Source organism: Rhipicephalus sanguineus, chromosome 1, assembly GCF_013339695.2.
Source record: "Rhipicephalus sanguineus isolate Rsan-2018 chromosome 1, BIME_Rsan_1.4, whole genome shotgun sequence".
In the NCBI taxonomy this organism is placed as follows: Eukaryota; Metazoa; Arthropoda; class Arachnida; order Ixodida; family Ixodidae; genus Rhipicephalus; species Rhipicephalus sanguineus.
In genome coordinates this window covers 329908378-329920546 of record NC_051176.1, presented here as the reverse complement: position 1 = coordinate 329920546, position 12169 = coordinate 329908378, and the positions used below count along the sequence as shown (strand labels likewise).

Here is a 12169-nt window from a genome sequence, read left to right as displayed (position 1 = left end):
TGTTCAACTAGCAGTGCTCACGTGCACGAACGCGTGGGTTATATATGCAGCAAAGTCTTTGTAAATGTACTGACGAGTAAAGTGTTTTTTTTTTAATGTACTGACGAGTAAAGTGTTGTTTAGAGAAATGCTACACACGAAAACCTTGACCACCTTAGCCGAAAGAGTTCGTCAAGGTCCCCCCAACTCGCAGTGAGGCCGACACCACAATTTGCTGAAAAGGCCTTCCGCTTCTTGGGAAATGTGTGTGGACACTGGTCTACTAATCATTTTGAATTCGATGCGAGTGCGGTCACCGCTTTCCTGGCGCGAAGTCTTGATGGCAGGTACTGACGAGCACGCCAGTGCGAGTTATCGCCGGCAACCTTAACGAGATCAGGATCTTTATATCTGCTCGGTAGCGCATGCGGCATACTGCTTTTTGTACTACTGTCAATATATTGCACGCATTTCATGCGCGACAGACCCAAACACGCCGTTGGCTGCCGCCTCCTGAGCGGAGACACAGATTGCGTGTCGCTTGCAGAAACGAAAGCAGCTCACCATTGGTGCGTTTACCCAACGAAATCTTTGCCGTACCCCTACACGCGGTCACGAGCGGAGCGGGTAGGCATACTCGGGAAAAGCTGTCGTACGGTAGAGCACGCGACCGACCCGGCAGTGACGGCGTCAGATATATATATATATATATATATATATATATATATATATATATATATATATATATATATGAGACAAGGGGAAGGGGCGCACTTACGACGATTGCACATTTTTCCTGGTTTGTCGACGTTGCATGGCATAACACACAGGACTTAGCCTATCTCTTGATACATATATATGGTATACATATGGTGGCTCTCTTTAAAATGGACTTTCTGCTCATAGATCTTCTTAACAGGGCGGAACTGAAAATTCAGAGCATCGGTGCTGAATAGAGTGGAGTGCAACAATGACGTGATCAGCCAGTGGTGTAGGCCAGGTGTAAATGACCTTGGTGCAAATTCATCATGCACAAGGCCTTACTGGTTTCCGCAGAATTAATTGGTCTTATTCAGCATGTTATGCGCTGAAAACATGTTTGTGGTGACATCGAAAGATTTGCATATATTTTTTGTTCCTGTTTCAAAAGCAAGCTTTGTTTGTCAAGCTGCTCCAAATCTGGAATTTTGTGCTCCAAAACGGAGTTTTTTTTTCCCGTAACCTGCTCCAAATTTGAATTTTCCTGCTCCAAAAGCCAGATTTTCCTGCTCCAAAAATTGCTCCAAATCCTATTTTGGCTGTTGCACCCCTGCATGAATACAAATGCGAACTAAAAGCTGGAAGCCATGACTATTGCAAGACTTCTCATTTGAAAACTGATGTTGATGATGATGATAACCTAGTAGTGCTTATTTTTGAGGGGTCAGGTGCTATAATGTAAGCATGAAGAATTGTTATTTGTTGTGGTGGTTCTGTTGGACTAATGTTCTTGTTAAGAAATAAAGCTCAACTTATTTCATGGCCACTGCACTGCTTACAGAGCAAGGAGCGGGAGAATTAGAAATTACTAATTGGTTGTACAAGCACGCATGAGGTGTACTGTTGTATAGGATGCATTGACAAAACTTTGGGGGGAAAGCCGTGTCTTATATGCTGGAAAATACAGTGCCCATGAAGAAGGATTTACGACTTGAATTAGCAAAGTTTAACAGTGTGGCTATGAAATTCTTGTTCCTTAACTGAAACAGTCTAATTACTTTTTAGAATACCAGGTAGTAGGAGACCTGTGTCAAGACATTTGTCCATGCACACTTGCTGTAAATGGCTGTTTTTGCTCATGCCCTCTTAGCTAAGGATTGTGGAATTCGTGGTGATAAAGATTCTTGTTTCAGGGAGACCTCTTCAGGAATGGTTCGACTTCAGTGCTTCCAAGTACGTGCAAGTTTTCTTTCCAAAAGTGTAGAGAGGCTTATAATGATAGCAGCTTTGGAGTGTTTCGCCGAAAACCAATGTCTCCCTTGTGAAACATATTGCACGCAGTCTTGCATTAGAAAAAGAAAGCCAGCTGAAATGTTAACCTTCATGACCCAGTAGGGAGTGGTTGTCATATATGCAGTATTTGAATCTTAATGGATCACAGCCACATTTTGTATTTCTCTGTCCCAACATTGGACCTATAAAAAATAGGTAGGAGTTGTGAACATAAGTCATTACAATGCTATATTTATACAATGCCGCTTTGGGCCATTTATAAAAGGAAATGCATTTGCGCATCAGTAGAATAGCACTATTTGTCCTGAGATCGGGCTGTAGGTGGCAGCACCATCGCCGCATTAGTGTGGATAGGCGGTCGGCGGCACGTATACAAATGTACACAGCGGCGCTTTGTTGTGAGCAGTTTGAGGCAATTGTCAGCGAATAAAAAGCACTGACTGTAGCCTACTGATAATGTGTATGTTCTCCATTGCCAAATTGATGCACAAAGCTCGCCCAAAATTACTATTACTTGTGAGAGTAGCGCGAGGTGCTCGCCCTTGGCGACAGTCGATGTCTGCCAACTATATAAAGTTTCCTTGTTGTTTTATTTGTAAGTGTTTAGCTTGTGTTCCACCTACTACGCACTGCTGTAGCGCAGCTGAACCTAATTAATTAGTTCTTGCTCATCTGGACACCAAAAAGGAAAGCCCATGCTCCTGCACGATAAGTTCATGTAGCACTGTGTACACGAATACGCATCCTCATTTTTTTCGTATTTGGTTCTCCATGAATATAGTACAGTTAAGTTTAGTTAAGAAAACTACGTGGCTGACAGTGCTTTAGCACTATGTAAACATCTAAAACATACGCACTTGTTTTTATTCCAGTGATGGTACAAAAAGTTAACACTTCAGCACAGAGCTTTCTTCGATTGATTACCTGCATGACAGTGATGCAACAAAGGTCCGGTTATTTTACGGGATAAAAGTATATATATGTAATAGAATGGAGACACAAAAGAGCCCACGGTGCTAGAAATGTAATGCAAAAAAATGGAGAGCTGGGCGAGTTGGTTTGAGGACATCATTAGAAACGTTTTTGTTTCTTTAGTTTTCATCTATTGTGTGCGCGCAGAAATGTTTCTAATAACAGTAAATATATACAGTAAAAGCTCGTTAATTCGGATTTCTAGGGACCGGAAAAAATGTCCGAATTAACCGAATGTCTGAATTATCGAATGGTCTAAATAAACACAATAAATGCAAGAGTTTTTTCAACATACCTTTACTTTACAAAGTAATCGCGGATGCGTGTCTGTTTTCGAGCAGAAATTTGCGCGGACACAATTTTTCTGAGCCCTTCAAGGTGCTCAGCAGCTCGCATGCTGTCTGCAGTGCCAAAACGGAATTCTTCAAGGACGACGAGGGCCTCCGCGACTTCCTTCACAGTGCGAGGGGGCCCGTGTGGCTCATGGTGTGGCTGCTCCTCTTCAGGCTCTTCGTTCTCGGATTCGTTGCCATGCATCACTTCTTTGATGATTTGCTCATCAGTCAGACAGCCGGCAGTGGCAACGCCATCATCAATGCAGATATAATCCTCTAGTGTCACTGCATCAGGCATAACACTTCCGAAATCCTGCCCATCGTCGGCACCGTCGTCTGGCGACACTTCGGCATCGCTGGAGTCAGGTACAACAAAGCCACTGTGCCTGAAACAGTTGGCAATGGCGTGCGCAGGCGTGTTCTGCCACACATACGCAAGAATGCTAACTACGCTCAGGAGACTCAAGTCGTGTTGTTTGCCGATGTCATGGCACAGGTGCAACTTCTTGTCGCCAGAGCCCATTTTTCAGGGCACGCAAAATTTCTACTTTGGCGGTGAAGTCCTTCGCCTCGTACTTGGGCCGCTTCGCCGGCGTTGCCATCGGCGGAGAGTGCGTTCACATGAAAAGTCAGCACAAAAGCACCAGCAACAATCAAGCTAAAGGAGCCGTACTGAATCGTTCCTCGATAGAACGACGTTCAGCGATGCAGCACACCAACGGGAACAAAGCAATAAAATGGCACCGCCAACAACACACGCGAAGAAAAGGCGTTCACCAGTCTCAAGTCAAGCCAAGTCGACAATTGATGTCCATGGCGATGCTGCGTTTGAGCTTCACTTATGTTTCGAATTGTTCTTTTTTCGTTTTCGAGCCTCGCCAGCGGCCCGAAAGTCGCCGAATTATCCGACTTGCGGTCAAATCTGTCCGAAATAACGAGCACCCAGTCTCATAGAGTGATGCATATATTTACAGGGACCAGATGACGTGTCCGAATTAACCGATTTTCCGAATTAATGAGAGTCAAATTAACGAGCTTTTACTGTATATATATATTTTTTCAAGCGAATAATGTCCGGTGCCTTCAATCAATCCATAACAACACCACACAAATGTTCAAGATAATGTAAAAAAAAGAAGAAAATGATGAGGTTTTGCGTGAAATTACTACGACATAAGTGTAAGGCACACTGTCTGGATTAACTTTGACCCCATGTGTTGTTTAACGCATAATTAAAGCTAAGCACACAGATGTTGTATAAATTTCGCTCCTAGTCTGGTCCTGTGTTTCTTCTCGTACCCGTCTCGTTTTACGCTAGTAACCATGTCATATTATTCTCGATATCAACTAGCCGAACTTCCTGCCTTAACTGTCCAACTTAAAATTGTGCACAGCAACTTAGTTTTACCATTTCTGTGTCATTCCATTTTTTGTTCTTTTTAGGGGACAGCTAAAGTACCAATGTGTCAGACTTGACAGAAATATCTCTCTGTAGTGGGTCCAGGACTGTACAATAAAAGGACATCTGAAGCACAGCTAAAGGACGTCGCATAACTAGGCTTGTGCGAATAGTAAATTTTAGGTTCGAAGCGAATTCAAAGCGAATAGTGATTTTAGTCAAATAATTTCGAATCGAATTCGAATAGTATATATCACGCATTATAAAAAAAAAAACGAGCATATTTGTCATGACCCAACCAACCTGCACAAGGTTTTTTTTAATTGTAACAAGGCATGTGCAAATGTCATTTTTTTTGGTTCAAAGGAAGTGGAAGCAACTTTGAATAGTAGCAGGATTCGGCTTTCGGTAGAATGCAAGTGATAACCTGTAAAGTATGTTACGTTTTAAAATTTACTACACTTGGAGCATATAAGTTGGTACAAGTTCTTAAACTTAAAAAAAATGATGAATCGATGTGAGGGTAATATGTTCATTTAACCTTGAAGTGGGGCTTCGCGGCAGTGCGCATTTTCCCTGGAAAGGTGTATTCATGGTATAGCACCCTTCCACTGCAGTGAAACCACCTTTACAAGAGATTACAAGCGGACAGTGCGAATTTTTTCTGAAAAGGTGTATTCACGGTATAGCACCCCTGCACTGCAGTGAAACCACCTTTACAGGGGGGTTACAAGCGGATTAATATACACCTATTCGTTCCTTTCGAATACTTCAAAATTTTCAATAATTTAAATTCGAATCGAAGCGAATTCGAATACTGTATTATTCATTCGAATATTCGAAGTGCTCGAATATTCGCACAAGCCTACGCATAACCGATAAACGACAGTCCCACAGCTATCCACCTAACAACAGTGCGAAAGTGCATGGCTTAGAGCCTTGTCTTTGTTTACCACCAAGTTGCTATAATGCTGCATTTGCATAATATTTAATAGGCCTCCTCACGTAGTTCACTTTGCGTTGTGCTTGAACCACAAAGCAGCACCCACACTAAAATGATTCTGGAGAACGGAGGGCAACACACTACAATCTTGACACTCACTAGTCTTACCACTGTGCGTATCAAGGCCTTCTGTACATCATGTTAGGCATATGTACAAGCAGCTAAAATTGCGCTAACACAAACCACCCTTTGAGGACGTGCAAACACGACGTTGCTAGCAGATGACTCAGAGAGCAATCCACACTAGGCGTGGTTCAGCCAGTAGCTGCCTGGTGGTGACTCCACTCGCTCTCGCGGCCAATGCAAAATACTAAAGAGCAATACGCTGCATTACGACACAAACACAGTAAGAGATAAAAAAAAATGAAAGTAACTCATTTGCACTTCAGTTCCCTAAAACAAACGACATGCTATATTTACAAGCCATGGGAAGAAAAGCTAGAAAATAAATTGTGGCTTTCAGCATTTATGACATAGGTTGAAAGACTTCTCTACTCATGCATAGTTGACGAAAAATGTTGTGGAACAGTTCTTTGTTAACAGTGGTTTCCTTGTGTTTATTATGCTTATTGGTAAATTGGATAATTTCTTCATCTATTATCTACCATTACTAAGCTATTTATTAGGCTGTATAAGTTTTCTTTTTTCCTTTGACTAAAGTGAGACAGTTTCGCTTCTTTATCTTATGAGCACGTAGCAATTATATAGGAGATGAAACTCCCGCCAGCACGGGCGACCAGATAGCGTCACGAAAATGGTATGTATCCATGAAGGCACATGCAGTGGCTGCACCTTGCTGCAGCACACGGTCTTTCAGAAGCCACGGATGTGGCTATTTCGCGCAAAGAAAACACAAGGGGAGGGTTAAGGGGAGCGCAAACTTTCGACTGTTTCGCGCAAAGAAAACACAAGGGGAGGGTTAAGGGGAGCGCAAACTTTTGACTGTCTACAGTCGAAAGTTTGCGCTCCCCTTAACCCTCCCCTTGTGTTTTCTTTGCGCGAAATAGCCACATCCGTGGCTTCTGAAAGAACATGAACCGACTAGCCCAACAACGTGTGCTTCTGGAGCACACGGTCAGATGGGAACAACACACATGACCAGTTTCCTTGGCAGCAGTTTCTTTGTTCACCGCCCTATGCTGCTTCATGGGAGCAGGACATTATCTGGTTGCTGCAAATAGCAGCAGAGTTTCTCAACTCCCACATGTGTCTTGCTTCGTGGTTACGACTCGTGGCTCCCGTACCAGGAAGAAAAAAATATAGTGCCAATCGCTGCACCTGTCCTCGCCAGACAAGTGATTTTTTTTGTATACGGCTCCTAGACATTGCAGGTACGTTACAGCACTGGACACACAAGCATCTTGTATGTGGTTAATTTCATTTCTTGAGAAGCAAGCTTGAGCTTATGAGGATGACAATTACCATACACTCATTTGTAGCCAAAGCTGCAGTGAAATCCACGCGGATTTCTCAAAAATAAAAGCTTAGTAGGGATGGGCGAATAGTGAATTTGAGGTTCGAAGCGAATAGTGATTTGGTTGAATAATTTTGAATCAAATAGTTCAAATAGTGTTCACCGCATATTATTAAGAAAAATGAGCATTTTTGTCATGACCCTTGCACAATATTTTTAAAGATTGGAACTAGGTATGAGTGAATGTCACTGTTTTGGTTTGAAATGAAGTGGAAGCAGCCTTGAATAGTATCAAGATTTGAATAGCAGTAGGGTATAAGTTATAAGTGGACGTTACAATTTAAAAATTACTATACTTAGTGCATATAAGCCTATATAGCACGCTTTTAAACTTAAAAAAATATGTACATTTAACCTTGAAGTGTGGCTTCGCGGCAGGGCAGATTTCCCCTGGATGGGTTGTTTTGCGGCGCAGCAACTAGACGCTGCAGTGAAACCACCTTTACAGGGGGTTATGTTCGGTCAAATGTATACATATATTCGTTCATTTTGAATACTTCGAAATTTCGAATAATCTAAATTCGTATCGAAGCGAATTCGAATTCTGTAATATTCGTTCGAATATTCGAAACGCCCGAATATTCGCCCATCCCTACTTCTTAGTTAACAAAAATTCGTCCAGGACCACGGTCACTCTACCAGTTGAGCTAACTAAGAGACTAGCAGATGGACCCTGAATATATGGCAAATCCTGCAAGGTGGAGCTAGGGTTATGAGAGGGTGTTTTTGGTTAGCTTTCCTTTCCAATATGGATTTCCTTGTAGCTCTGTGCTACAAACGGGTGGTCCTTCCTATCACAAGCTTTCCTCCACCTTGGGGGATTCTACAGAACTTTGTGTCTTCGATATCCTAGCACCTTATTGGCTTTTTCTATGATGGTGCAAATATGTGGTGGCCAGCTCAATTCAGCTTTGAAAGTTTTAATAACAGGTGCTGCTGAGGAACCCTGGAAAAGCTTTCACAAAATCAGAAAAGACAAGCATTACAGTTGAGATTAGTGGGTAAGTCATGAATAAAGAGCTCACATTGGGTTTTGCAAGAGAAGCTGGTGTTGTGAACGAATTTTTGAGTAGATGTCAAAACGGAAAGTCGGGCTAGTTGGTCTTGATTCAGAGCGTATGGAATTGCACAGCGCGGAATATAGGATGAAACACTTGAAGAAGCACACACGGTCTGTGCTGCCCGTGTGTGCTTCTTCAAGTGTTTCGTCCTGTATTCCGCGCTGTGCAATTCCATACGCTTTGAGTAGATGTGTTCCATGATTTTGTGAGGCACAACTAGTTAATGAAATAGAGTGGTAATCCAAAGGTGAGTTTCTGTTAACCCAACCTGTAGACTTGAATGACCTTGTCCTTTTTTTAATCAGCTGGTGCAATTCCTGAGGAGAGTGACTGAAGAAATGACATAAATGTGCTGCACAAGTTACTTCCATATTTTTTAGTTTAGAGTGAATGAGATTCATACCAGCTGATGATTAAGATTTCGTATTGTGAATTATAGATGAAATGCTTTCCTTGAAAAAAAGTGACAGCCTAAACAGAACTTTCCAAGGGTGGAAACAGTGAAGGCATGTCAAGTCTAGTAGTGACGACAGATGCAAATGTGTTGTTAAATATTTTTTTTACAATCATTGTCAGTAACTGCCTTGTGCAAATTTTTTGGGAGTTTAATATCAGGAGGATTCCTAGGATTCAAAGCCTGCCAGAATAGCTTGGGATTTCTCATTAGTAGGTTTGGTAAGTTGTTGAGTTAATGGAAGCCAAAGGGACATTTTGTGGCTTTGTGATCATCCCTGCTAAGCTAATAGCTTTGAGCACAGTCTGTAGTTGTTCCACATAAGGATCAAATGTAGCGGGAAAAATTCACAACGTCGGGATAAACAAGACAGGACTGCCATTTTAAACTGGAGAGCAGTGTTCATCTTCCGCTTAAATGTGGCAGGTGTGTAACAGAGGTCGCTTGCGAATACCTGGAACTCATACAGCCAGCCAGGTGTGATGAGTAATGTCTTTTCATGATCTCTTTTGCTCACGTTGATCTGCCGGTATCAGCTTTTGAAGTCCTTAGAGGAAAATCATTGCTTTAAGATGAGTGTCTACGTGAGCATCTGCATAAGCGAATGGTTAGCGTACTGCGCAAGCGCGAAGGAAAGAAAGACAGGAAAGAGTGCAGACTTTCAACGGTTTATGTGCGTAAGCCCCCTAACCTCTGTGGACGCTGCTGCGCAAGTGTCGCAAGGACCAACAAATCGTCAGTTGATCGTCTGCGTGCAGGTGGATACCCCCTTCAGGTAGTGTCCAGTGCCTGTGAAAGCCTTAAAAAATACAAGAATGGCAGCCCAAGGGGAGGGAAAGGGACGAGATCCACGTTATTCCCTTTTGGCACGGCAGCTCCCACAATGTAAAGAAAAGGGGCCAGAGGTGTGTGTTCTGCACCTGGCAAGCTGCAGCAGATCTGTTCCATAATGGTCATGGTGGGGTGAACTTCGAAGAAGCATGCCAAGGTTTTCATGAAGTGCGTTTCCATTGTCACTTATTGCATTCCATGAACATGTGGGAAAGTTTACGTCAGGCAGACTGGGTGATAATAATTAACCCTTTCAGACGCCGCCTACGAAGAACTGTCTGTAAATGCGTCAAATCGATACACTGTTATTTCAAAGCATTCGATATTATATTGCAACAAAAATAATGTTGTAATACGTTAATTTATGTGTGTTATAGTATTCATTCCTAATTACTTTGTAATTAGATATCTATTTATTCTGAAGCCATTCATGCTCTGTTTTTACATAAATTTAATGAAATCTCAGGCTACAGATATAGCGCAAATTCGTTTTCGGTCATGTCCATGTTGAGCGAAAAAAAATTAGGTGTGCGAATATTCGAAAGTTTCGAATATTAGTCGAATATTACATTTGCAGTATTCGTATTCGATTCGAAAACCGTGTGTATTCTAGAAGTTTCGAATATTCGAAGTAACTCGAATATTCAGCCGTATATATTTCTGAAAAAAAAAAAAAAAGTCAAACTTTCCATCCTTACGGTAAGTGCATGAGTGGTCGACCAGTGGTTAGTACGACTTTGGCGCGAGTGCGGTGATGCCTACACGGATAAGCATCGGAAATACGGGGCACCGGCGAACGTTCCGTGGCATTTCTCCGCGACAAACCTATCAACGAGAAGCATCTTAAGGAATCTAAATCATGAACTGCCTGCTCAGCAGTGCGTGCGGCTTAGTGCTGTTGCCGCTGGTGTAGGTGTACCGCACGCTTTTAAGGTGACAACCCAAACACGCCATTCACTGCCGCGCCCTTGCGCGGGACCGCTTCAATGAAGTGCGTGTCGCTTGCAGAAATAAATGTAGCTCGCCGTTGCCGCATTGGCTTGACAACGTACTTGCAGCACTTTGCTCGGTCCGACGCTTTCCGAGCGTGGAGAAATCTCGCTGCGCACGGGCAAACGCACGCGTACGTTACGGTGAGCGTTTCGCCGTTTAACTGGGTGAGCTTAGCATGTGATGCGCTGCACACAACTAACTTAGGACGCTCAGCTCTATGCTGCAGAGGTACCGCGTTTCATATGTAGCTGCGACGGTTTTCGCTAAGGGATCGCCGTACAAATGTACGCGCGAACATAGATGAAAGCCGCACAGTCGTCCGTCCGCTATGCCGCGATGTCAGCCATGCAGTATACTTGTCATAGTTCTGAAATAGCTCGATGGTAGCGCCAGTAGTGGGCACTTTTGGTAACCTTTACTGTGGCCGCAGTGGCGTCATCACATATTGTTTTGCTAGCCGCGGTGCCTGTCAGGCGAAGAATATACCGCGTAGTTACGCTGCGTTACCGACAATGCGCCTTTAGAATCCATCGAACGCGCATCACACCCGGGCGTATCGTTCGTGCGATCTCGCCAGCCTCGCTGTTTCGCTAGCGTCAGTTTCCTGCCGTCAGCGACGAGTGCACGAAGGCGGTCCTCGAAGTGGTGAAATAACGCGCTCGTCACCGACACCGCATTTTGAACAGGAGTTGCGGCTCCGTCAACGCCAACAAAAAGGTGTATTTGGGGCGTCTTTGCCACTCAACAATAATGTCGCCTATCTCGCAGGCTTTCATTGCGTTATCGCCGCACGCCCGGTGATAGGAAAGTAGCCAGCGCACAGTTTTCGAGAAGCGAAATGCAAGCAACCCAGATGATCGTTGTTTGGCAGAACGACGCCGCCGACACTCCTGTTTGCCTTAGAGTGTCGACCAGGGATAACAGGAGTGAAAATATACGTAAAAATAACAAACTAGAAGTTTGGGAAGTTGTAGTGCCAAAACTCCCAAAACCACAATATGATGATGATAGTGGGGGAATCCTGATCAGTTGCAACTACCTGGGGTTCTTTAATGGGCACTGTTACATTTGACCTCTTCATAATGCAGCTGCCATGGCAGGAATCAAACCAGCGCCCTCGTACTCACTAGTGTGGCTCCACAGCTGCTAAGGCACCAAGGCGGGTGCAGAAGCTTTTTTTTTTTTTTTATAATACAGTGCTACCACATAAAGAAAAGAAAAGAGAAAATGTTTTCAACATGCGAATTGAACCTAAAAGAACTTGCTGTTGGGCTAGTTGGTAGATCATTTTCAAAAGTTAATTAGAGCGCAACCACACGACACATTCACACACCCACACGCCCACAACCCAGACATCAACCACGCACAGCGCTCACTTCCAACTGATTTATTGATCGCACGGGCTTGAATATATACATGTGGCACATGCGCGCATTAACATCAGATAAGGCCAGCACACACACAATCAAGACATACATTTCCTTCCTGCTCCTTCCATGTTATAGTCTAGAACTGATGAAGTGAAATTCACTGGGAAACAGAGATAGCGACGGGGTGCTTACACAGCACCCCGTCGCTGCACGTGAAGTGCACGTGCAGCGACAGGGTGCTGCACGTGCGAAAAACTGCACGTGAAGTGTTAGAGGCATTTTACATAGAAAAAGACAAGGACCGCT

General features: G+C 43.5%; 1 protein-coding gene across 1 annotated transcript in view; it reads left to right on the top strand.

The window, feature by feature from the left end:
• Positions 1-12169, top strand: part of LOC119379533 (WASH complex subunit 2) — a gene marked incomplete at its 5' end in the record, with an annotated part of 624148 nt that overhangs the window by 170652 nt on the left and 441327 nt on the right. Inside the window, 1 exon segment of the mRNA XM_037648828.2 lies at positions 1872-1911. Coding sequence (XP_037504756.1) covers positions 1872-1911 — 40 coding nt within the window.